This window comes from Coregonus lavaretus (assembly GCF_964263955.1).
Source record: "Coregonus lavaretus genome assembly, chromosome: 15".
In the NCBI taxonomy this organism is placed as follows: Eukaryota; Metazoa; Chordata; class Actinopteri; order Salmoniformes; family Salmonidae; genus Coregonus; species Coregonus lavaretus.
This window is the reverse complement of record NC_140002.1, coordinates 24,311,661-24,338,248: the sequence shown is the minus strand read 5'-3', so window position 1 is coordinate 24,338,248 and position 26,588 is coordinate 24,311,661. Positions and strand designations below refer to the sequence as shown.

Genomic DNA, 26,588 nt, shown 5'->3' with positions numbered 1-26,588 from the left:
GACAAAAGCAATCGCACATGGAAATGGTCCAACGATGGCAGCTAGTACTCCGGGGACGGCGAACGCCTTTGCCTGCCCGAACCAGGAGGAGGAGCAGTCTCGGCCGAAACCGTGACACCTACCTTGTCACAACACAACGGATTGGATCAAACATGTGCAAAGCTGTCATCAAGGCAAAGGGTGGCTACTTTGAAGAATCTGAAATATAAAATATATTTCGATTTGTTTAACACTTTTTTGGTTACAATATAATTCCATATGTGTTATTTCATAGTTTTGATGTCTTCACTATTATTTTACAATGTAGAAAATAGTTTTAAAAAATAAAGCAAAACCCTGTAATGAGTAGGTGTGTCCAAACTTTGGAGTCCACTTTAACATTATGGGGTATTGTGTGTAGGCCAGTGACAAAAAAATCTCAATTTAATCAATTTTAAATTCAGGCTGTAACACAACAAAATGTGGAAAAGGTCACCACATTTAAAATACCCAACACAGTGATTTTGCGGGACAGTGTAGCCTACGTGAATACATGTTGGCCTCATCGCATCCAAATCATTTGATCTCAATCAGTTTCATGGGAATATGCATTTAGTCTAATGCGGCCATTTAATTAGGCTACTTTTGTACCTCTTCATCAGAAGCACTCATTTTGTAAGTAGTTACACCTAACTGGCCTCTCTTCAAGTTTAGCTGGAATTTAGCCTGAAAGGATTTGATCAAAGTTGGTTGCCTATGATATTGGCCTATGTCTCCTCTTGCGCTGCGCAGAATATCAGATCTCAACAATGATTTGAGAAGTGTTTAACATCACCAGTAGATATATTTTCATAAGCGCAACGTGACTGCAAGAGACTATTTGTAATGTCTGACTGAAATACGGGACAAATCAACTTTGTTTTCCTAAATTAGTAGTGTTTGAATTTGTTGATAAAAGCGGAACATTATTGTTTAGTTACGGGACACGGAACTAAGGGCCAAAATGAGGGACTGTCCCGCAACAGGGACATGTGGTTACCCTAGCACTCAAGGGCTGTGAATACTTTCTGAAGGCACTGTATGTATGGTAGTCAGAATCTGCATAGATAGACCAACGTGGAAGTTCAAAGTACAGTATGCTGATTTACATTTACAATGTTCATTCTATTGCAAGTTGTTATCTCTTGTTACCTAGGCACTTTCTTTGGTTTTGATTTTGGCCCTAATATACTAATAAACGCAACTGGGGAATGTTTTTTCACTCCAGCTCAGCAGGTGGCGGTGTGTACTGTTTTGTACAGTAAATTCACGCGACTAGTAGAGGAAACCCTCAACCCAAACAAATCGTCGTGTGACGTGGCTAGTCGCGCAAGACCTTGCAAGATAAATAATAAAATCAAGAATATTATACGAAATTTCGGATACAATTGCTAGGTTTGTAACCTTTATCTAAACAATGTAACTTCTTTTGTAGACTTATCTATCACCTTTCTAGAAGAAATGGTAGCAATATTGGATAAAAGCAGGCTAGCTAGCTAACGTTAGCTAGTAAGCTAACAGCTAGCTAAGGGAACGTGCAATGTCTAGCCATTAAAGTGGAACTGACAGCGTTTTAGCTACTTTGCAGATATGAAACGAACAGACAATCATAATATCAGTAAAAAATATAAAATTCCCAGTTTATGCTTCAAAACTAACTTCATACGAGGTTTTAAAAATATGTTCTATTTGACTCAAAATTCCATGACGTACAGTAAGGCATTGTTGGCAGAATATATGGACACAGTTCAATGCATGATTCATATAATTAACCAATACATTTCTTGGTAGTCCAACAAATATTGCTATCAGGTTCTAAATCACAGCTTGCCTGGTACATTGTTTTCTGCCTCCACCTATTCGGGATGCACTGTTTCAGTTTCAATGACTCGGTATTTTTAACAAAAATTGACAACTGTGACTAAGGCAGGGAATGTCTACAATGAAACTAGAAAAGGCAATTATCACAAGTCAGTCTTAACGTGGCTAATAGGTTAGCGCCCATGTCAAACACAAGGCCCGCGGGCCGAATAGGACACACAAGCGAGTATAAATGAGTCAACAGTTGAGTCATCTACTTTATGAAATTATAGCCTGATGCGCTTGTATTAGTGAATTCAACTTCAATTGCGCTGCTTTCATGTGTCCGGTTTACAGCGGGCAGCCGAGGGAAAGTGTACAGACACATGCCACAGTCCTAGTTAGGCAACTAAAATGTTGCAGGATGGCTTTGGTTTTTAAAGCTTGACAATGAATAGCCAAAAAACTAAACCTGCAACAAAACACCATGCAAAGGAGAAACATGTAGGCCTATTACAGCAACATTTGAACAGTAGCCTAGGCTGGCTACTCAACTACAATACATTTTGAGTGCACCATACAGCAGTGCTGCAATTAACCGCGTCGGTGATCCATGCATTGCAAAAAAATGAAAAAGATGTTTTAAGTTCAAATGTTACAACAACTTATAGCTACGTTTTTGTTTGGAGTTAAATATTTTTTCATTAGCGTCGCAGCATATTATGCACATCTGCAAACATAGCAGCAAAGGCTGGACAAATATGTATCTCTTTGTTTAAACATGTTAAAATGCTATATACAGCATTATAAAGGGCCATATTTGTTTCTAATAAAACAATAGCCAGTTTGGGTCGCAGATGCACGTTTTTTTTATAAAAACAAATAGGCTATGTCTGGCCCTCGAATTCGTTTTCAATATGGCCCTTTTGCAGATTGAGTTTGTCACCCCTAGGCTAGCGGATCTATTTATGTAGCTATTTATTTATTTATTTAGCAAGCTAAAAACAAGGAGCCTAACGTTAGCTGCTGGGAGGATGTCTTGTCATTGGAGGAGTGGGTGAGTGACCGACTTTTTCCCCTCATCATTTTTCGGTGGCTACAGCTAAAGATTCAGGTGTCATTTGGTTAGCTAGCAAGAAATGTGAATCGCTTTGCTAGATAGCTAGCTATGTTGAATTTGAACCATTGACGTCATCAGACCCGGGCTTTTAGCCTCGAATGATTTTGGCTCAGCCCGCGTCTTTTGCCCACAATTGGAAATGCACTGATATTATTCTGCATCTACATAGAGAGACATAGGCCCACACAGGACAGACAGAGGAGTGTACAGGAGAACACAGAGAGAGAGAGAACACAGGTATTGTGGTTAGTGATAAGTTAAGACAGTTAAACGTTCATCAGGTTTAAGATTGAGTGAACTGCTATTATCATTAAGGAACAGAAATGATCCCATATTTTACCTTTAGCTGAATTCAGGTAAACATTATTTGACTGTTCTCCTGTTCTTCATATTGCTCCTCTCTCTCTTTCGCTCTGTGTGTGTGTGTGTGTGTGTGTGTGTGTGTGTGTGTGTGTGTGTGTATGTTCAGAATACTCCATATTGCCACAGTACTGATACTATTCAATCTCTGTAATAATATAGGGGATTCAGGAAAAGCAGAACTTCAGACAGCAAGGAAAAGAGGGGAGCGAGTGAGAGAAAGGAGCAGACAGGACAGAGAGAGGGGAGGCCCACACAAGACAAACATGTATCATATTCCTCTCAAGCCAGAGGAAGTAGTTGTTGCTAAACATTACCTCAAAAAAAGAAAGCAAGATGCCACTTCTGGCATGTCCTGTGTGTATAAACTGTTAGACCCTGATATGTTCCCATCACTGAAGGCAATCATACAGGTTGCGCTGACCATCCCAGTTAGCAGCTGTGAGAGATCTTTCAGTGCATTAAGATGTCTACATACCTGGCTTAGGAGAACAATGACCCAAGATAGAATGCATCACCAGGCTGTCTTGACAATTGACAAAGATATAGTTAACACCCTTGGAAAAGAGTGAAATCATAGACAGGTTTGCACAGCTGACAAATAGGTGATATAGATTGATGCTACCCTCAACAGGAAAGTAGCTTTCTTTTACTGTTGTAACGCAACACACACACAAAGAGTTGGGATTTTTTACTTACAGTATCATTTTGATTAATTTCTAATCTGCATGGATGGACTATCATCCTATTACTGTGTAATATAACTCGCAAACATTGTGAATATTTAGTTGGCGAAAGGATTTTATGCTGGTATGTACATGTGTGTAAAATTGTGAAGTGTTGTCACTACAGTAAAACCCACAAACTTTGTCAGGGTCCTCAGGGGAAGAGGGGGGTTGGAGGGGGTATATTTGTTTTTGTGTAATTAAATGGGTAGAAATATTGCCCTGTAGCTAATTTACCTTGGAATCTGTGATTTATTACCACAAATACTATAAAATTATGATTTTCAAGCCTGTTTGGTTGCTGAGTTTGTACATATTATCAGCAAAAGTTGTATATGTCCCCCCACTCTACAGTTATAATACAAGCCTACTGCTAAACTGAGTTTACTCAATTCCAACATAATCCAAAGGATGGCAGCCTAAAATCCCAATCCTGCTATATTGCAGTAACCATAACATTATTTCATGCAAAACATTAATTTGTGGTCTAGGCTGCCACCCTTTGGATTATTTTGAAACTGCACAGTGCGCGCAGCATGACAAACTCTCATTATTTAGCAGTAATGTGACTAACATCATCATTAGGCCAATCAAATATTGTACATGGTTTATGAAAACATTGCAACAAAATTATGATAAAAAATACTTTTCCCAAAAATATTTCTTCATGGAAAATGACCATCTAGTTATGCACTTGTAATACATTTTTATAAATATTATTAACAGGAGGTATGCAATTACCTAACACCATATTCCATTGGTTTACTGACCACAATCCATTGAATTAATATTAAGAAGTGTTGATTATTTGGCGTCAGGAGAGCACAGTGCATGGAAGAAACCAGTGAGATATGCAACAGAGTTGAAACCAATTTATGCTTAATCTGAAAATGTGGTCGAGGGCGCCCTTACGAAAAAATATATACACACAACTGCAGTTAGAGTGCAGTATAACTGCAGTACGCTACAAATACTGCATCCAAAAGAGCACTTTCTTTTACTGCAGTACTTTTGTAGTGTAACTGCAGTTACAGTGAAGTATAACTGCAGTTCAACTGTAGTACACTGCAGTTATTCTGCAATTACTGCGTCCAAAATAGCACAGTCAACTGCAGTTAATGCACTTTTACTGTAGTTTCAATACTGCAATCTTTTTTTGTAAGGGCTCGGTATGGAGGGTGTGACGCAATTGGGAAGCCTCTCGGAGGCCAAATTGCACTCCATACCGCATCGCGGTGCGCCTCGTAAATGTAACAATGCGGAGGGCTCCATATAGCTCCGAATTGCCATGATTGGTTGACTGTAGGTGGAGGCGGGAGGTCCTGTATAAACACAAACTCGCTTCCTTGACAATTTCCTTCACAACGGGACGAGCAGGTTACTATTCCCCATCGGTTATCAGTGCAAGTTTGACGGCCAACTATCTGAAAAAGTTTGAGAGGGTTTATATATTGTTCCCTCAGATTTTAGCTCATCTCGCTCTGCTAGCATTAGTTGATAATCTTGTTGATGACGTGCATGGGCAACTGAGGGAGAGAGAGCCTACCTTTTCATGGTTGTTTGATCAATAGGACTGTGATGTTCCCAAATGTAAGAGGACTCCCGTGGTATTTACACTGATCAGTCAACTGAAATAAATAAATTAGGCCCTAATCTATGGATTTCACATGACTGGGAATACGGATAGGCATCTGTTGGTCAAGGATACCTTAAAAAAAAAAGTAGGGGCGTGGATCAGAAAACCAGTCAGTATCTGGTGTGACCACAATTTGCCTCATGTAGCGCTACATCTCCTTCGCATAGAGCTGATCAGGCTTTTGGTTGTGGCCTGTGGAATGTTGTCCCACTCTTCAATGGCTGTGCGAAGTTGCTAGATATTGGCGGGAATTGGAACATGCTATTGTACAGGTCGATCCAGAGCATATCAAACATTGTCAATGGGTGACATGTCTGAGTATGCATGCCATGGAAGAACTGGGACATTTTCAGTTTCCAGGAATTGTGTACAGATCCTTGCGACATGGGGGCCGTGCATTATCATGCTCAAACATGAGGTGATGGCGGCGGATGAATGGCACGACAATGGACCTCAGGATCTCGTCATGGTATCTCTGTGCATTCAAATTGCCATCGATTAAAATGCAATTGTTTGTTGTCCGTAGCTGATGCCCGCCCGCCTGCCCATATCATAACCCCACCGTCATCATGGGGCACTCTGCTCACAACGTTGACATCAGCAAACTGCTCGCCCACACGATGCCATACAGGCTGTCTACCATCTGCCCGATACAGTTGAAACCGGGATTCATTGGTGAAGAGCACACTTCTCCAGCGTGCCAGTGGCCATTGAAGGTGAGCATTTTCCCACTGAAGTCGGTTATGATGCCGAACTGCAGTCAGATCAAGACCCTGGTGAAGACGAGCACGCAGATGAGCTTCCTTGAGACTATTCATGACAGGTTGTGCAAACCCACAGTTTCATCACCTGTCTGGGTGGCTGGTCTCAGTGAAGAAGCTGGATATGGAGGTCCTGGGCTGGCGTGGTTACACGTGATCTGTAGTTGTGAGGCCGGTTGGAGTACTGCCATATTCTCTAAAACAACGATGGGGAGGCAGTATATGGTAGACAAATTAACACTAAATAATCTGGCAAAAGCTCTGGTGGACATTCCTGCAGTCAGCATACCAATTGCACAGGCCCTCAAAACTTGAGACTTCTGTGGCATTGTGTTGTGACAAAACTGCAAATGTAAGTGGCCTTTTATTGTCCCCAGCACAATGTGCACTTGTGTAATGATCATGCGGTTTAATCAGCTTCTTGATATGCCACACCTGTCAGATGGATTTATTATCTTGGCAAAGGAGAAATGCTCATGAACAGGGATGTAAACACATTTGTGCACAACATTTGAGAGAAATAAGCTTTTTGTGCGTATGGAACATTTCTGGGATCTTTTATTCCAGCTCATGAAATATGGGACCAACACTTTGTGTTGCGTTTATATTTTAGTTCAGTACACATATTTTTAAAATCCGTTCAGGTGTATTTTGTGGCTTTTGGCGAATGCGTTCTAATGCTCTAAAGTCGCGCTGTTCAAAGTGAATGATGGCAGGCCCGTGTGGCAAATGGCTTTTTTGCATACAGGCCAACAGTACCTCTGATTGGTTATGGCGCACCGGTCTGCGTAGACAGATGTTTTTATTTTATTAGGTTTTATTTACTGCAGTGTCTATTAATTTTCCAAACGCAGGGCAGCTTTCCCACTCTATATTGCTATAGAATTTTCACAAATGCCTTACTATATGTAATTCCCAAACATTCTATGAATTTATGAGAATGTGAAAATTACCATATCTAAGTTCTGGCTTGTCAGAAAAAAAGAAGGAAAAAAATCATAATGTTCTTCCTGGGAGTGTATAATTACTTCCACTTTAATGTGCTGTCACTGGTGTTTTATGTTACACTGCATACCTTGCCATTTTACGTTTGGCTCAGACAACTGTTATCTTAGTGTATCAGTCCCTAATCTGTAATTGAGCTAATCTAGCTAGCTAGGTAAACTAAATCTGCAAGAATAGCCTATGCCTTGTCAATATGGCAAGGGACCTCTACCTCCAGCTAATGATTGGATAGAATGTCCTTTTTAAAACTGTTTTTAGTTGCCATTATACACATTATGTTCTTATTTTATTTTCATCAAATAACAAAAGGTATGTGTTAAGATGTCGGACAGCGAAGCCCCCAGTGACCCTGTTGGGAGTTCCGAGGTGGCAGAGACAGAGGCACCACTGCAGCAACCCTCCCCTGTGACACTACCAGACAGTGCTCAACAGACACCAGACAGCGCTCCAAAGACACCAACTGGAGACAGCACCACAGATAACTCCACAGATGTCGCCCCGACCAGGAAGGGAAGGAAGACCAGGAAGAGACCAGAGCCAAAACCTCCAGTTGAAGTCCAGGAGACTCAGGAGGAGAAATCCAAAGTAGAGGAAGAGCCAGGCAAGGTAAGACATGCTGTGATACAGCTGGGTGAAAGATTCAACAAGCTTCACTTCTAACCTTAAAAGGCCAATCAGCAGTTGAAACAATAACAAAGCGTGTTCCCACCACTGTTTTGGTAAAATTCTGAGGGATGGAGCTGGAGAAATGTGAACTCTCAAATTTATAGACAGAGCTATGGATGCAGGGACTGGCCATCCATGATATCAGAATTATAGTTTTAAACATGTTTTGAGGCTATACAGTGTTTGTTAACATTTACTTTGCTTAGAAACATTGGAGTAAAACAAGGTAATATTTTGGGTTCTGATGGTATGCAACTAAGCTCATGAGGCATTTATAAATTGTATTCTTCAAGAGTCAGTGGGTACATATACAGTGGGGGAAAAAAGTATTTAGTCAGCCACCAATTGTGCAAGTTCTCCCACTTAAAAGGATGAGAGAGGCCTGTAATTTTCATCATAGGTACACGTAAACTATGACAGACAAATTGAGAAAAAAAAATCCAGAAAATCACATTGTAGGATTTTTTATGAATTTATTTGCAAATTATGGTGGAAAATAAGTATTTGGTCAATAACAAAAGTTTCTCAATACTTTGTTTTATACCCTTTGTTGGCAATGACACAGGTCAAACGTTTTCTGTAAGTCTTCACAAGGTTTTCACACACTGTTGCTGGTATTTTGGCCCATTCCTCCATGCAGATCTCCTCTAGAGCAGTGATGTTTTGGGGCTGTCGCTGGGCAACACAGACTTTCAACTCCCTCCAAAGATTTTCTATGGGGTTGAGATCTGGAGACTGGCTAGGCCACTCCAGGACCTTGAAATGCTTCTTACGAAGCCACTCCTTCGTTGCCCGGGCGGTGTGTTTGGGATCATTGTCATGCTGAAAGACCCAGCCACGTTTCATCTTCAATGCCCTTGCTGATGGAAGGAGGTTTTCACTCAAAATCTCACGATACATGGCCCCATTCATTTTTTCCTTTACACGGATCAGTCGTCCTGGTCCCTTTGCAGAAAAACAGCCCCAAAGCATGATGTTTCCACCCCCATGCTTCACAGTAGGTATGGTGTTCTTTGGATGCAACTCAGCATTCTTTGTCCTCCAAACACGACGAGTTGAGTTTTTACCAAAAAGTTTTATTTTGGTTTCATCTGACCATATGACAGTCTCCCAATCCTCTTCTGGATCATCCAAATGCACTCTAGCAAACTTCAGACGGGCCTGGACATGTACTGGCTTAAGCAGGGGGACACGTCTCGCACTGCAGGATTTGAGTCCCTGGCGGCGTAGTGTGTTACTGATGGTAGGCTTTGTTACTTTGGTCCCAGCTCTCTGCAGGTCATTCACTAGGTCCCCCCGTGTAGTTCTGGGATTTTTGCTCACCGTTCTTGTGATGATTTTGACCCCACGGGGTGAGATCTTGCGTGGAGCCCCAGATCGAGGGAGATTATCAGTGGTCTTGTATGTCTTCCATTTCCTAATAATTGCTCCCACAGTTGATTTCTTCAAACCAAGCTGCTTACCTATTGCAGATTCAGTCTTCCCAGCCTTGTGCAGGTCTACAATTTTGTTTCTGGTGTCCTTTGACAGCTCTTTGGACTTGGCCATAGTGGAGTTTGGGGTGTGACTGTTTGAGGTTGTGGACAGGTGTCTTTTATACTGATAACAAGTTCAAACAGGTGCCATTAATACAGGTAACGAGTGGAGGACAGAGGAGCCTCTTAAAGAAGAAGTTACAGGTCTGTGAGAGCCAGAAATCTTGCTTGTTTGTAGGTGACCAAATACTTATTTTCCACCATAATTTGCAAATAAATTCATAAAAAATCCTACAATGTGATTTTCTGGATGTTTTTTCTCAATTTGTCTGTCATAGTTGACGTGTACCTATGATGAAAATTACAGGCCTCTATCATCTTTTTAAGTGGGAGAACTTGCACAATTGGTGGCTGACTAAATACTTTTTTCCCCCACTGTAATTAATTTATAAGTCAAAAAACTGATGTAGCAAATGCTGATTGTCCCTTTAAGGTCTGGATATGGTTTAGGTTTTTTATAGCCCTATAGGCTACAGTGGGGGGAAAAAGCATTTAGTCAGCCACCAATTGTGCAAGTTCTCCCACTTAAAAAGATGAGAGAGGCCTGTAATTTTCATCATAGGTACACGTCAACTATGACAGACAAATTGAGAAAAAACATCCAGAAAATCACATTGTAGGATTTTTTATGAATTTATTTGCAAATTATGGTGGAAAATAAGTATTTGGTCACCTACAAACAAGCAAGATTTCTGGCTCTCACAGACCTGTAACTTCTTCTTTAAGAGGCTCCTCTGTCCTCCACTCGTTACCTGTATTAATGGCACCTGTTTGAACTTGTTATCAGTATAAAAGACACCTGTCCACAACCTCAAACAGTCACACTCCAAACTCCACTATGGCCAAGACCAAAGAGTTGTCAAAGGACACCAGAAACAAAATTGTAGACCTGCACCAGGCTGGGAAGACTGAATCTGCAATAGGTAAGCAGCTTGGTTTTAAGAAATCAACTGTGGGAGCAATTATTAGGAAATGGAAGACATACAAGACCACTGATAATCTCCCTCGATCTGGGGCTCCACGCAAGATCTCATCCCGTGGGGTCAAAATGATTACAAGAACGGTGAGCAAAAATCCCAGAACCACACGGGGGGACCTAGTGAATGACCTGCAGAGAGCTGGGACCAAAGTAACAAAGCCTACCATCAGTAACACACTACGCCGCCAGGGACTCAAATCCTGCAGTGCCAGACGTGTCCCCCTGCTTAAGCCAGTACATGTCCAGGCCCGTCTGAAGTTTGCTAGAGTGCATTTGGATGATCCAGAAGAGGATTGGGAGAATGTCATATGGTCAGATGAAACGAAAATAGAACTTTTTGGTAAAAACTCAACTCGTCGTGTTTGGAGGACAAAGAATGCTGAGTTGCATCCAAAGAACATCATACCTACTGTGAAGCATGGGGGTGGAAACATCATGCTTTGGGGCTGTTTTTCTGCAAAGGGACCAGGACGACTGATCCGTGTAAAGGAAAGAATGAATGGGGCCATGTATCGGGAGATTTTGAGTGAAAACCTCCTTCCATCAGCAAGGGCATTGAAGAGGAAACGTGGCTGGGTCTTTCAGCATGACAATGATCCCAAACACACCGCCCGGGCAACGAAGGAGTGGCTTTGTAAGAAGCATTTCAAGGTCCTGGAGTGGCCTAGCCAGTCTCCAGATCTCAACCCCATAGAAAATCTTTGGAGGGAGTTGAAAGTCTGTGTTGCCCAGCGACAGCCCCAAAACATCACTGCTCTAGAGGAGATCTGCATGGAGGAATGGGCCAAAATACCAGCAACAGTGTGTGAAAACCTTGTGAAGACTTACAGAAAACGTTTGACCTGTGTCATATTCAACAGAGGGTATATAACAAAGTATTGAGAAACTTTTGTTATTGACCAAATACTTATTTTCCACCATAATTTGCAAATAAATTCATTAAAAATCCTACAATGTGATTTTCTGGATATTTTTTTTCTCATTTTGTCTGTCATATTTGACGTGTACCTATGATGAAAATTACAGGCCTCTCTCATCTTTTTAATTGGGAGAACTTGCACAATTGGTGGCTGACTAAATACTTTTTTTTCCCACTGTCCAAACGGTAGAGTCCAGTACAAATGTTTTCTCTCCATCTCTCGCTCTCCTCCAGGCATCCAGTGAGTTGACAGTATCCCAGGGAGGATGGGGCTACTGGGGGAGCTGGGGAAAGTCCATCATGTCAACGGCCTCAGCCACTGTGGCCACTGTAGGTGAGGAGATCAAAAAATGGATGGACATATTTTGATGTCAGAGTTTTTGGTTTGTCTCTGTCTGAGTAATAGCCCTTTTGTGTTCTCATTATGGTGTCATGTTAAATGTGTTTTTTTGTGAAACAATATGTCTGCCCTTTCAGTCAGCATATGTAAACTTTAAAAGATCTAAAAATAAATGTATTCCTTTCGTTTCATTCTAAGGCCAAGGGATCACCCAGGCTATTGAGAAGGCAGAGACTTCACTGGGAATCCCCAGCCCCACAGAGCTGTCTGCACAGATTAGAGAGGAGGACAAACAAGAGGGTAATGATGGCACACACGGGTCATCAACATGATCAACATGAGTCATCACTGTTGTAACTATGCACATTAGGTTGATGTCTGACATGTATATTACTTCTAGGTGAACCCAGTAATGAGACTGATAAAGGGGAAGGAGATGGAGCATCGGCCATGGGAAGCGCCATGGGAATGTTCTCATCCCTCAGCAGTGTTGTTCAAAGCACTGTAAGAAACAATGCTTCTCTGCTTTTTTGACGATTACCATTATCATATGTTGTTTATGGGCAAAAGTGACTTGGTTACTGACTTAAATATCTATGGTCTATAGTCCTCTGTAGCTCAATTGGTAGAGCATGGCACTTGTAACGCCAGGGTAGTGGGTTCGATCCCCGGGACCACCCATACGTAAAAATGTATGCACACATGACTGTAAGTCGCTTTGGATAAAAGCGTCTGCTAAATGGCATATTATTATTATTATTATTATATTCCAGGGGAAAACGGTCCTAACAGGAGGTTTGGATGCCCTGGAGTTCATAGGCAAGAAGACCATGGATGTCATAGCAGAGGGAGATCCAGGGTTCAAGAAAACAAAGGGTCTGATGATCAAGACTAACACTCTTTCTCAGGTGAATGGATGTTAGAGAAGCCACCTCCAGTGTTGTGCTTACACCTTATTTGTGCTGGAAAGCTTTCTGACCAAGATTGAATGAGGATTTTGTTTTGGCTGAAGGTCTTACGGGAGGCCAAGGAGCGAGAGGAGCAGCAAACAGCCGAGGAGTTTTCCTCCGACACGGAAAAGAAGGCCCATTACGGAATGCTGTTTGATGAATTCCAGGGCCTAGCCCACTTGGAAGCTCTGGAGATTCTCTCCAGGGAGAGTGAGTCAAAGGTAATACTGGGCAAGTTCCACATTTCTTACCTTGTACAAAGAAACAAGTAAACAGCCTCTCAAAACATTATTGATTGTGCACAGTCTTCACTTGATATTAAAACAACTTTTTGCACACTTGTAAATGGAGAACCTACAACCATGGCAACCTCTTGAGATATTTTAGCTCCTTTTAGTACAGGGGTCAGCAACAGATCAAAAAAGACTCTAAAATCACCAGGAATTCAGCTAAAATTGAGTTTAATTTAGGAAATCTGTTCCAAAATTGAGTTTAATTTAGGAAATCTGTTCCCAAGTATTCCCATAAATATGAAATGATTGTTATTTTTAAATACAATCTCTTTTTGGGCTTAGTTGTAATCAATTTGCGATGTACCAATTATTCTATTATTTTCCGGCCCCCTGACCATTCGCTCCGACAAAAATCCACCTGCTGCTGAATCTAGTTGCCTACCCGTTTTAGTAGATCTTATCTATGACTGAATCAGTTGTCTGTTGTGTTGTGTGGTGTAGGTGAAGTCTGTTCTGACCACTCTGTCTGGAGAGGAGCTGGCCCAACTCAAAGAGGACCTGAAGCTTATCAAGGAACCCTTCTCTTTGGTAGAGTTTGACGACGAGGAGGTGGAAGAAAAGAAAGGTAGCCTACCGTCACAGAACAGTCACATAAAGTCTACTATCACAATGTTACATTTACAGTCTTTTAGTACTCAAAACAGTGGTTATTTTAGCATGTAAATCTTGGTGGGGCAAACTCAACCAATTTTTTTTAGATGGATGCCAGCAAAGCCACTACAAAACATTAAACTATACATTAATAGCACTATAACGGTGACAAACAGTGCCCACAAACTGTTAGGGCCTACATAAAGCTGTCCCAACAGCGGAGCTTTCCTATCAGCACCATGGAATTGGACTGAATCTTTACCACCGCTACACCTGGCTATCAGCGGAGTCTGGCGGCGAAACAGTTCATTCATCCTCATTTACTGACTTTTTAAAAACCATAGCTGATATGGCTGACTTCTTAAATAAATATGGTTTCTACTGACTCCTTGTGGATTTGTGTAACTCGATAAGAACCGCATTCTCCTTCAATAATAATGAATGTCGACATGAGTTGTTACTTTTGAACCATACACAAACATTATAAAATGTATGTTCAGTAAATTCATAATGTTTGTTCTTTTATCATTAACACTTAACTCTAAGTATAAGCAAGTGCAAGCAAACGAGGTAGGCCTTGATTCAGCACTTTCAAAATGGACACAGACAGATTCAGATGTTAGTTCAGATCAATTCAGCAAGATGTTGAGACCTTAACTTTACTCTTCTGTAAGTCACCACACGGAGAGCGAGAGAGAGCGACGCGGTTAGCCTAACATTTGAAGTATTTTATTAGGCCTATGTGGTCTAAAAAGGAATTAAAATACAATCACGAGCATCCAGTTACCACTATACCGACCAACAGACAGTGCATTGCGCAAACAAAACAACATTCGCAATATCAACTGGAATTACATGGGACTATTACTGAAAAAATATGGTAGATATAACGTGATTTGACATTTTATTTGTGGCCAATGACCTTGAGCCTTCTTGGACGGGCACCTGTATTGTAAATCTATAGCAGCACCCAAGGGCCAAGCTCTCCCTGTAGATTATGCAGTGACGTAGTGTCCCCATGAGTGACCGAACACTGAGCCAATCACGGTGCAACTAGAGAACATTACCAATACCTACGCTCTGTGCTTTCGCTGGCTGCCCCTCCACCACAGAAAGCACTGAGTTAGGCTGAAACACCTGCTTTTGGAGCTGTTACTCAAGAAAGAGAGTATGCGACTTTATTAACTCAATTATTATAATTTTTGTTTGCAAACTGATTTGTAACAAGAATTAATGCCAAAATAACATGCAAAACAGACAATATATATATTTTGCTACATTTACATTTTAGTCATTTAGCAGACGCTCTTATCCAGAGTAACTTTCAGTTAGTGAGTGCATACATTTTTCATACGGTGCATTCAAGTGCAGTCGCAAAAACCATCAAGCGCTATGATGAAACTGGCTCTCATAAGGACCGCCACAGGAATGGAAGACCCAGAGTTACCTCTGCTGCATAGGATAAGTTCATTAGAGTTACCAGCCTCAGAAATTGCAGCCCAAATAAATGCTTCTTCACAGAGTTCAAGTAACAGACACCAACATCAACTGTTCAGAGGAGACTGTGTAAATCAGGCCTTCATGGTCAAATTTCTGCAAAGAAACCACTACTAAATCAATAATAAGAAGAAACCTGCTTGGGCCAAGAATCGCGAAAAATTTGTCCTTTGGTCTGGAGTCCAAATTTGAGATTTTTGGTTCCAACAGCCGTGTCTTTGTGAGACGCGATGTGGGTGAACGGATGATCTCCGCATGTGCATTTCCCACCGTAAAGCATGGAGGAGGTGGTGTTATGGTGTGGGGGTGTTCTGCTGGTGACACTGTCTGATTTATTTAGAATTCAAGGCACACTTAACCAGCATGGCTACCACAGCATTCTACAGCGATACGCCATCCCATCTGGTTTGGGCTTTGAGGGACTATCATTTGTTTTTCAACAGGATAATGACCCAACACACCTCCAGGCTGTGTAGGGGCTATTTTACCAAGAAGGAGAGTGATGGAGTGCTGCATCAGATGACCTGGCCTCCACAATCCCCCGACCTCAACCCAATTGAGATGGTTTGGGATGAGTCGGACCGCAGAGTGAAGGAAAAGCAGCCAGCACGTGCTCAGCATATGTGGGAACTCCTTCAAGACTGTTGTAAAAGCATTCCAGGTGAAGCTGGTTGAGAGAATGCCAAGAGTGCGCAAAGCTGTCATCAAGGCAAAGGGTGGCCACCTGAAGAATCCCAAACACAAAATATATTTTGATTTGTTTAACACTTTCTTGTTTACTACATGATTCCATATGTGCTACTCCATAGCTATGTTGTCCTCACCACCACTCCACAATGTAAAAAATAGTACAAATTAAAAAAAAACACTGGAATGAGTAGGCGTGTCCAAACCTTTGACTGGTAGTGTATATCATATTTGAGAGACATAGGCTATTTGTGGTTGGAGTCAGTGATAAACTTAGCTTAGGTTGTTTTAACCTAGGCTACTGTAGGTCTAATTCAGATTAAGTACCACGATAAAGACATTTGAAAGTTGTTACCTGGTTGTGGCAAAAAAATACAAAAATCAGCAAAAAAAGAAACGTCCCTTTTTCAGGACCCTGTCTTTCAAAGATAATTTGTAAAAATCCAAATAACTTCACAGATCTTCATTGTAAAGGGTTTAAACACTGTTTCCCATGCTTGTTCAATGAACCATGAACAATTAATGAACATGCACCTGTGGAACAGTCGTTAAGACACAAACAGCTTTCAGACAGTAGGCAATTAAGGTCACAGTTATGAAAACTTAGGACACTAAAGAGGCCTTTCTACCGACTCTGAAAAACACCAAAAGAAAGATGCTCAGGGTCCCTGCTCATCTGCGTGAACGTGCCTTAGGCATGAGGACTGCAGATGTGGCCAGGGCAATAAATTGCAATGTCCGTACTGTGAGACATTTTACATTTAAGTCATTTAGCAGACACTCTTATCCAGAGTGACTTACAGGAGCAATTAGGGTTAAGTGCCTTGCTCAAGGGCACATCGACTTTTTCACCTAGTCGGCTCGGGGATTAGAACCAGCGACCTTTCGGTTACTGGCACAACGCTCTTAACCACTAAGCTACCTGCCGTCCTCGCAGTGGCAGACCACGTGTAACAACACCTGCACAAGATCGGTACATCCGAACATCACACCTGCGGGACAGGTACAGGATGGCAACAACAACTGCCCGAGTTACACCAGGAAAGCACAATCCCTCCATCAGTGCTCAGACTGGACTGAGGGCTTGTAGGCCTGTTGTAAGGCAGGTCCTCACCAGACGTCACCGGCAACAACGTCGCCTATGGGCACAAACCCACCGTCCCTGGACCAGACAGGACTGGCAAAAAGTGCTCTTCACTAACGAGTCACGGTTTTGTCTCACCAGGGGTGATGGTCGGATTCGTTATTATCGTCCAAGGAATGAGCGTTACACCGAGGCCTGTACTCTGGAGCGGGATCGATTTGGAGGTGGAGGGTCCATCATGGTCTGGGGCGGTGTGTCACAGCATCATCGGACTGAGCTTGTTGTCATTGCAGGCAATCTCAACGCTGTGCGTTACAGGGAAGACATCCTCCTCCCTCATGTGGTACCCTTCCTGCAGGCTCATCCTGACATGACCCTCCAGCATGACAATGCCACCAGCCATACTGCTTGTTCTGTGCGTGATTTCCTGCAAGACAGGAATGTCAGTGTTCTGCCATGGCCAGCGAAGAGCCCGGATCTCAATCCCATTGAGCACGTCTGGGACCTGTTGGATCGGAGGGTGAGGGCCAGGGCCATTCCCCCCAGAAATGTCAGGGAACTTGCAGGTGGCTTGATAGAAGACTGGGTAACATCTCACAGCAAGAACTGGCAAATCTGGTGCAGTCCATGAGGAGATGCACTGCAGTACTTAATGCAGCTGGTGGCCACACCAGATACTGACTGTTACTTTTGATTTTGACCCCCCCCCCCCCCCCCCCCCTTTGTTCAGGGACACATGATTCAATTTCTGTTAGTCACATGTCTGTGGAACTTGTTCAGTTTATGTCTCAGTTGTTGAATCTTGTTATGTTCATACAAATATTTACACATGTTAAGTTTGCTGAATAAAAACACAATTGACAGTGAGAGGACTTTTCTTAAACAGGTGGGGCTTAGTGACGGGTCGCCACTGTACTCACAACAGAAACAAAATACTTTTGGTGTATGATTTTCTTTTTCTGTGGGTGATAAGCCAACTGAAAAACATCAATTGTTATCTTGTTTTAGGGAAAGATGGCGGTATGTTTCTGTGATAAATACAGTGAGCAAAAGCAATGCATTTTGTTTATTCATATTTTATTTTCAGATGAAAATGGTGCTGAGTTTCTGAGGGAATTAACAGAGGCCCTTGATGGACTACACATATCCACAACAGCTGACAAACTTGGCAAGGTTGGCACAATACATTTCTGTCTTGATTGAATTTCAAGCCAGTGATCTTGTGGTCTCATGCTAGCGGTCCAATAATATAGCAGTGTTTGTTGCCATTTTCTGGAGAGTTTTGGTAGGACTGAGTTGTGAAAGGACTGAGCACTACTTCACTTTTATTTTTCTGCATGGTAGATCACTAATCTCTAACCAATTTTCTCTCTGCAAACCGTCATCAGGCAAGTAAGAATGCACGTGACCAGATTGCCCAAATGACCAAACCCATAAAGGAAGAAGAAAGGAATGAAGAGGAAGTGGAAAAAATCTATACTGTTGAGGTATGAAAAACAAAAATGACATTGTGACTATTGGAATGGAGCTTTACTCCTTTCTGTTGTAACTACTGATTTGAGTGTTGTTGATTCCTCTCAGGATGTCCACTCGTCAGCGATCAGAAGCCTGGCTGAGCTAACAGCCAGATCCATAGAGCAGTTCCACAAAGTGGCCGAGATGATCCTGTTCTGTACCAGCCAGGAGGTCACCAATTTGGAGCAGGCCAAAATCCTCTCGCAGTAAGTTCCATCAGCCATCTACAGAGAGTTCTATTACTAGTCATAGATATAGCTCTGGTTCACACCTCCCTAACCTTCAGATATAACGTGTGTGTATTGATACCCTCATTGTTGTCATATCCTAGTATGTGATTGTGCTCTAACTCAACATTTTGTACTCCCCTTACAGAATAACAATTGTTTTGTGTAAAGAGATATCACTACTTTCCAAGAAGTTCACCTCCTGTTTAACTACAATAGGGGTAAGATAATGATTCTATACAAACTATATCACAAAGTATATTTAGCCTGTCACTAAGCTTACACTCTTCAAAGCCACATTCACAGAACTCAGCTTCAGATGTTAGTATTCATGTTCTTACACAACGTAACTTTTCATCATGGAACTTATTTGTACTGCATCACTATGAAAATTTATAAACTGTCTTTTCAGTTTCACAAATACTGCTTTCACATAGGATTTACGGTATTTTGCCTGTAAAAAAAACAGGGCAATGTTTATATGACCCTCTTACAAACAGGCCCATTTTTACCACATTCTTGCCTGCATGCGCCTTTTATGCCGGCATGCCAGGGACGAGTGGTAGTAGTGGTGTGCAGATGTGGGTAGGCGTCTATATTAATAAATCCATTAAGAATAATCACCATCAAAAGGATATCCATTATTACTTTGTTTAGGCAGGTCCAAAGAAACATAAGACTAATAAAATGTATTTTCAAAAGAATAGAATAGCCATCCAAATGAAATCAATAGTTTGTTATTTTATTGATTAAACAGACAAGACACACCTACCCGATCAGTCAACACACATACACTGAGTATACAAAACATTAAGAACACCTGCTCTTAACATGACAGACTGATCAGGTGAATCCAGGTGAAAGCAATGATCCCTTATTGATGTCACTTGTTAAATCCACTTCAATCAATGACGGGGAGGAGACAGGTTAAATAATTATTTTTAAGCCTTGAGACAATTGAGACATGGATTGTGTATGTGTGCCATTCAGAGGGTGAATGGGAAAGACAAAATATTTAAGTGCCTTTGAATGGGGTATGGTAGTAGGTGCCAGGCGCAGCGGTTTGTGTCAAGAACTGCAAAGCTGCTGGGTTTCACACTCAGCAGTTTCCCGTGTGTATCAAGAATGGTCCACCACCCAAAGGACATCCAGCCAACTTGACACCACTGTGGGAAGCATTGGAGTCAACATGGGCCAGCCTTCCTGTGGAACGCTTTTGACACCTTGTAGAGTCCATGCCCCAACGAATTGAGGCTGTTCTGAGGGCAAAAGAGGGGAGAGGACAACTCAATGTTAGGAAGGTGTTCCTAATGTTTGGTATACTCAGTGTATATTATAGTAAGAATATAATGGAATATAACAGAATAAAATACAAATAATATCTTTCCCACACAACTTGTCACAGGAACGTGTGGAACCGCAAAGAAAGTGATATTTTGAAACAGAGCCCAAGCCTATGCTTTTTTGATCCACGTTTAATCTCTTTCTTACCCTCACTCCACTTTGTTAGGGAGCAGGCATAGGGTCTTATCTTCAAGATATCGATAGAAAATAATAGCAATCTATATTTTCTAACGCATGTGCGTCTCGTGTTCATATTTCACAATCTCCTTTTGGAATTGCCGATACGTGATTGAGCAAAGTAATAGGCCTGCTCTTGATTTAGGCTACATTATTGCATGCTAAATGTTTCTGATAAGTGATAGATGAGCAAACAAATAGATAGATGCGCTATACGGCCTCCAATTATTTGCCCAACTGATTAACCAAATAGCCTATACAGACGGAAATTCAGTTAAATAAAATCACATTGATTGATTATTAAACAACATTTTTACACTGACATTTCGGTCATTTAGTAGACGCTCTTATTCAGAGCAATTTTCAGGCGCAATTAGGGTTAAAACAAGTCAGTGAAGTCACAGGCTTTTGGTTGGGAGTAGGCCTAGGCTACTAAGCGACTGCTAGCAAAATAATCCACTCGTTAAACTACATAACATGTCAAAATGTTCTAACAAAATGAGCCAACTAGACAAGATGATCATGAGCAGCACTCACCTCAACTTAGCTAACCTTTCCCCAGCCTAATTGTAGCCTAACCAATATCCAAACAGAGATGCAGTGAAAACAAAAATCTTACACTTAAAAATGTATCTTACACTTATACATTTATCAAATTATTCAGTACGTAAATCTGAGACACTCCGTTTAGTATGATATGTTACATATGGTATCTATTCATTTGTGGATGTCCATCACCCATTTTGTATGATATGTTACGAATTACAATTGTATTAAATGTAAAAAATTTGCTAAACGTACAATATGTTAAGAATTCTAGCTAGGTGGCTAACATTAGCTAGCTGGCTAACGTTAGCTAGGTTAGGAGTTAGGATTAAGTTTAGGAGTTATGTTAAAGGTTAAGGGGAAGGGTTAGCTAAAATGGTTAGGGGGAGGGTTAGCTAACCTGCTAAGTAGTTGCAAAGTAGCTTAAAGTAGTAAGTAGTTGAAAAGTTGCTAATTACCTAAAATGCTAAAGTTGTCCGTAATGACTTTCGAACTCGCAACCTTTGGATTGCTAGACGTTTGCATTATACTCACACCCATCCACCCTGACCAACCACCCTACTTTTGTTTTTGCCTTAAGTAACCTTCTTTCTAATGTAACCATACCAAATGTAACATATCATACTAAACTGGATATCATGGATTTATGTTTACTGTGTTATGTGTAGTCTATGAGACCAGGCTGCCACACACATTTACATTTACATTTTAGTAATTTAGCAGACGCTCTTATTTGCTACAAATGTATTACAAGGATTGGATGACTTTGGGAGTTTCAGTAAGCAACAGTTTGATACATGCCTAAAATTGCATTAGCCTACTTTATTCCAATATTTTCGTCATTCAGTGATATTTATTCCCACAGTAATCATTAGTAGTGGGCTATGCGAAGTGACATGCCTTGCAAAGTTTAGAACTGCCAGGAGGACGGTAACGGGGCGCTGACTAGCAACCATCAAGAGTTTAAGAGCCTAGTGCGTGCCAATGCCACCTCAGCATTGCAGCTATGTTTCATACTAAGCTGTAGGCAGAACTTTACCGAAATGATAACTAGGTTGTTTGGCGAAATACAAGTTTCAGCTTTGATACCGGCAATACCTTTATGGTATTGGTTAAGTTGGCAGAAAAACGTCTTTAGTATGAAAGGGATAAAAGTAATTAACCTTACTTAAGAGTGTCAATTCATTTAATAAGCAGTTGCAGGGTAATTATTGCAATCCTGACATGAATGATTCTAATGGAGATGCCTATAGTTAATTAGACCCAAAGAGAGGAGTTTAAATCAATCTTAAAGGGAAACTGCTGGATTTTGGCAATGAAGCCCTTGATCTACTTCCCCAGAGTCAGATGAACCCATGGATACCATTTTTTTTATGTCTCTTTGTGCAGTTTGAAGGAATTTGCTGAGGGAAATTGTACTGGGGGGAGGGGTGGTTCAAAATAGGAGAGGGTTCTCAAACTTTATTTTTTGCTTTGGGAAGGGTTGTGTGTTTTTTGGGGGGTGCACAGGGGAGGTTAGTGCGTTTTTCCCAGGTTTACATTCGTTCTTCTGCTCGTATTTTCCCTATAAACAATGGCTTGACCAACTTTTGATATCGCCCTAATAAACTTTAGAAACGTTTGTGAAGGATTGGTATGGTGTGGACACCTAAGCCTATAGGCCTTTGCATGCAATGCCCTGATACATTTAGTGCTCAAATCTCTGACAGCTGACCTGTGAGGTGGACAATTATTGTTTTTGGAAAGTAGCTATAAGGTTTTGCATATGCTACACATCGAAACACAAGGAATAGTGTTTTTGTAATTTGTTATAGGCAGTTTTTAAAGACACGTAAATGTGGCTCATTTGGCCAACATACCTCATTTATTGATGGCGCAGGTTGGATCTGAATGCATATGGATTTCCATTACATTTCTCAATTGTCCGGTAAATTAAAAATGTTCCCTGTCATGTTGTCCGGCGCCATATTTTCCTAATGGAAACTCTGAAATGGCATATTGTTTTTATGAAGATTTTTGAATATTCACATGAAAATCTGTCACCAATTAGATGGAAACCTAAAGACCCACTTTGATTATGCCTGCACATCATGGTTCACCGGCAGCCCCAAACGTCTAAAGAATAAGCTACCCGCCAAACAAGCTTGTAAGAATTGTACTTAAACTCCCCCTCATACTCATCTGGAGGTTGAGCATTTCTTCGTCTCTATCTCTGTAATGTGTCTGTATCTATGTAATTATATATGTATTTATGTAAAAAAATAGGGACCACAATGGAAATAAGCCCCCGACTTTATTGTGCAGTCACTTAAAAAAATATTTCTGTATATATGTATTTTTTAAACTGACAAATAAAATCAATCAATGAATCAATCCAAACTGTGCAGCGGCCAATTGATGAATGGAAAGAGACATCTGTTACAAAACACAAAAAAGTTTAATGACGTCAGGAGATTGTCAAGCCAAGCCTTCGATACTGGGTAAGCCTGCTGGGTAGGGAGGGATATATTTTCTGTTTGTCCAGATTGACATAGTCTATTAATGGTGGTTGAAAACGCAAACCATGATATTTAAGTGCCCAAAGTCAGTATGCTTTGTTTATTGGTTGTGTGGTGCATCGGCACAGAAACCTGTTGGTGGAAAATGTGTTTAATATATTTTATATAATTATAAATGGCATAGAACCTTAAAAAATCTGATTTCCCCCTAGCTGATCATTGTCTGCAGCAGTCTCTGATTGTAGTGTAATGAAACAGGCAGGGAGAGTGAGCTTGTCAGTGGTGGTCAACGAACCCTCAACCTTCTGACCCGTTGCCCTGCGTGGCATCGACTGTGCCACAAAAGCATGCTGAAGTGGCAAAGTCGATATCCACGTTTATAAACACAGGATCTCTACAGTTATTGTTATTTGTGGTCGTAAACATTATTTTAAGTTAATTCTATGAGGGGGGAGGGTGTTCAATTTATTTTACAATACAAGGGGAGGGTCATGTGAAAATATTTGTAACTTTGGGGGGGGGGGGTTCTTTTTTTTTTATGACACCTTGAGTTGGACCCCCCCCCAGTACATTTCGATCTGTCTCTAACTAGCGTTAGCGCAATGACTGGAAGTCAGTTTTTTTTAAATATGTTCTATTTATATCTGTAAATCAACCAATAAAATCAACACCTGGCCATGATTACAGACACCTATGTGTGTCCTTTCAAAGTATATAAATTTGTGACCCGCAGTGTTTTCATTATATCCTGATGAAGACTGTTGAAACGTTGGTTATAAAATTATTGCATCTGAGCTCCTAGAGTGTGAGGTTCTCCTTTTCTTTTTCAAGCATGCTAGTAGATACCATAGACTTGGAGTCATTGTGCTAACACTAGTTAGCATTGGCTCACAAAACTACCTCTCTTCCTTCATACTGGATGCAGAGACATAAAACTGGTATCCATGAGTGAGTTCAGCTGACTCTGGGGAAGTAGATAAAGGGCTTCTTTGCCAAAATCTGTAAGTATCCCTTTAACAGGTGTAGAATATTCCTAGTTCACTGAATCCAGAGACTAATAAGACCAAAACATTTTGTTTTGCAGTCTAATGAAAAGGGAGATGTCCTCAATCCACTCATAACGGGAGTATTTTTGGAGGTTTGTTTCTAATTCATTATCGTACATTGCTGCATATCACATCCTCTTAATTCTGTCTGAAAGCTGAATCATAACAATGTGTGTTTGTGTGTGAGAGATTTACAAATGTGGTGCATTGTTTATGTATCTATGTGCTGTATGTATCTCGTCTTCTTTAGGCTTCCAACAGTGCATCGTACATCCAGGATTCCTTCCAGCTCCTCATACCTGTATTAGAGGTGTCCCACATTCAAAGTAGTGCTGACTCTAACCAACAGTGACCACATCTCTCTCCCAGCTGTGCCAACAAGGGACCCTGACAAAAAGCATTGACGGTTTAAAAAAATACTTCCTCAGCTTTCATTTATATTGATTTCAAAGCCTATCTAAAGTGTCACACCTCAGAAGAAATTTACCTTTGACAAACAGTGTTTACTCGTCGTGGAGTATTGTAGTGCTGTTGTTGTATAGCACAGTAGAAATACCAATGTACAGTATTTGAGGAGTCTAGAGCTGACATGTTTGAATGACACAGACGTCTGCATTTCTCATCCAAATATTATGCTTATGTACTGACATTAATTGAATAATATACAGTTGTCCATGTCTCTGTTTCACAATTACCATGATTCAATGCATTATTCATAACACCAGGACTTCAGGATAACCCCAAGTACTTCAGGTGTCTGTATTACAAATGAATGTGATTTCGCTTTGGCACACATAAAGTCGAAAGTTTACATACACCTTAGCCAAATACATTTAAACTCAGGTTTTTACAATTCCTGACATTTAATCCTAGTAAAAATTCCCTGTCTTAGGTCAGTTAGGATCACCACTTTATTTTAAGAATGTGAAATGTCAGAATAATAGTAGAGAGAATGATTTATTTCAGCTTTTATTTCTTTCATCACATTCCTAGTGGATCAGAAGTTTACATACACTCAATTAGTATTTGGTAGCATTGCCTTTAAATTGTTTAACTTGGGTCAAACGTTTCGGGTAGCCTTCCACAAGCTTCCCACAATAAGTTGGGTGAATTTTGGCCCATTCCTCCTGACAGAGCTGGTGTAACTGAGTCAGGTTTGTAGGTCTCCTTGCTCGCACATGCATTTTCAGTTCTGCCCACACATTTTCTATAGGATTGAGGTCAGGGCTTTGTGATGGCCACTCCAATACCTTGACTTAGTTGTCCTTAAGCCATTTTGCCACAACTTTGGAAGTATGCTTGGGGTCATTGTCCATTTGGAAGACCCATTTGCGACCAAGCTTTAACTTCCTGACTGATGTCTTGAGATGTTGCTTCAATATATCCGCATAATTTTCCTTCCTCATTATGCCATCTATTTTGTGAAGTGCACCAGTCCCTCCTGCAGCAAAGCACCCCCACAGCATGATGCTGCCACCCCTGTGCTTCACGGTTGGGATGGTGTTCTTCAGCTTGCAAGGACCCCCTTTTTCCTTCAAACATAACGATGGTCATTATGGCCAAACAGTTCTATTTTTCTTTCATCAGACCAGAGTACATTTCTCCAAAAAGTACGATCTTTGTCCCCATGTGCAGTTGCAAACCGTAGTCTGGCTTTTTTATGGCGGTTTTGGAGCAGTGGCTTCTTCCTTGCTGAGCGGCCTTTCAGGTTTTTTATTTTTTAATTTTTTTATTTAACCTTTATTTAACCAGGTAAGCCAGTTGAGAACAAGTTCTCATTTACAACTGCGACCTGGCCAAGATAAAGCAAAGTAGTGCAATAAAAACAACAGAGTTACATATGGGGTAAAAAAAACAAAGTCAGAAAATACAACAGAAAATATATATACAGTGTGTGCAAATGTAGCAAGTTATGGAGGTAAGGCAATAAATAGGCTATAGTGCAGAATAATTACAATAGTATTAACACTGGAATGCTAGATGTGCAAGAGATTATGTGCAAATAGAGATACTGGGGTGCAAAAGAGCAAAATAAATAATATAGGGATGAGGTAGTTGGGTGGGCTAATTTCGGATGGGCTGTGTACAGGTGCAGTGATCGGTAAGGTGCTCTGACAACTGATGCTTAAAGTTATTAAGGGAGATAAGAGTCTCCAGCTTCAGGGATTTTTGCAATTCGTTCCAGTCATTGGCAGCAGAGAACTGGAAGGAATGGCGGCCAAAGGAGGTGTTGGCTTTGGGAATGACCAGTGAGATATACCTGCTGGAG

At 41.0% G+C, this 26,588-nt stretch overlaps 1 protein-coding gene across 3 annotated transcripts; it reads left to right on the top strand.

Annotated features, from left to right (window-relative positions):
* The first annotated feature begins 1,311 nt into the window (after positions 1-1,311).
* On the top strand, positions 1,312-24,996 carry fam114a2 (family with sequence similarity 114 member A2). 3 transcript variants are annotated; one of them, XM_084177617.1, is made up of 14 exons: positions 1,312-1,413; positions 7,747-8,031; positions 11,759-11,858; positions 12,063-12,164; positions 12,265-12,368; positions 12,638-12,772; positions 12,877-13,035; positions 13,549-13,672; positions 18,054-18,139; positions 18,355-18,453; positions 18,548-18,687; positions 18,857-18,929; positions 24,358-24,411; positions 24,570-24,996. In XM_084177617.1, the coding sequence occupies exons 2-14, from the start codon at positions 7,747-7,749 to the stop codon at positions 24,669-24,671; spliced, it is 1,563 nt and encodes a 520-aa protein (XP_084033743.1). In that variant the 5' UTR covers positions 1,312-1,413; the 3' UTR covers positions 24,672-24,996. The 3 variants fall into 3 exon arrangements, with proteins under 3 accessions (XP_084033743.1, XP_084033742.1, XP_084033744.1); XM_084177616.1 differs by having other exon boundaries at positions 7,735-8,031; XM_084177618.1 differs by lacking the exons at positions 24,358-24,411; positions 24,570-24,996 and adding an exon at positions 22,826-23,075 and having other exon boundaries at positions 7,735-8,031.
* Positions 24,997-26,588: the final 1,592 nt, after the last annotated feature.

What these genes read in the sequence shown, in the direction of transcription:
- fam114a2 (XM_084177617.1), top strand. Translation starts at nt 7,747, where the DNA reads ATGTCGGACAGCGAAGCCCCCAGTGACCCTGTTGGGAGTTCCGAGGTG. An exon ending in AGAGGAGGACAAACAAGAGG is followed by an intron (nt 12,165 to 12,264) that starts GTAATGATGGCA and finishes TATTACTTCTAG; the next exon opens with GTGAACCCAGTAATGAGACT. An exon ending in AGACTAACACTCTTTCTCAG is followed by an intron (nt 12,773 to 12,876) that starts GTGAATGGATGT and finishes TTTTGGCTGAAG; the next exon opens with GTCTTACGGGAGGCCAAGGA.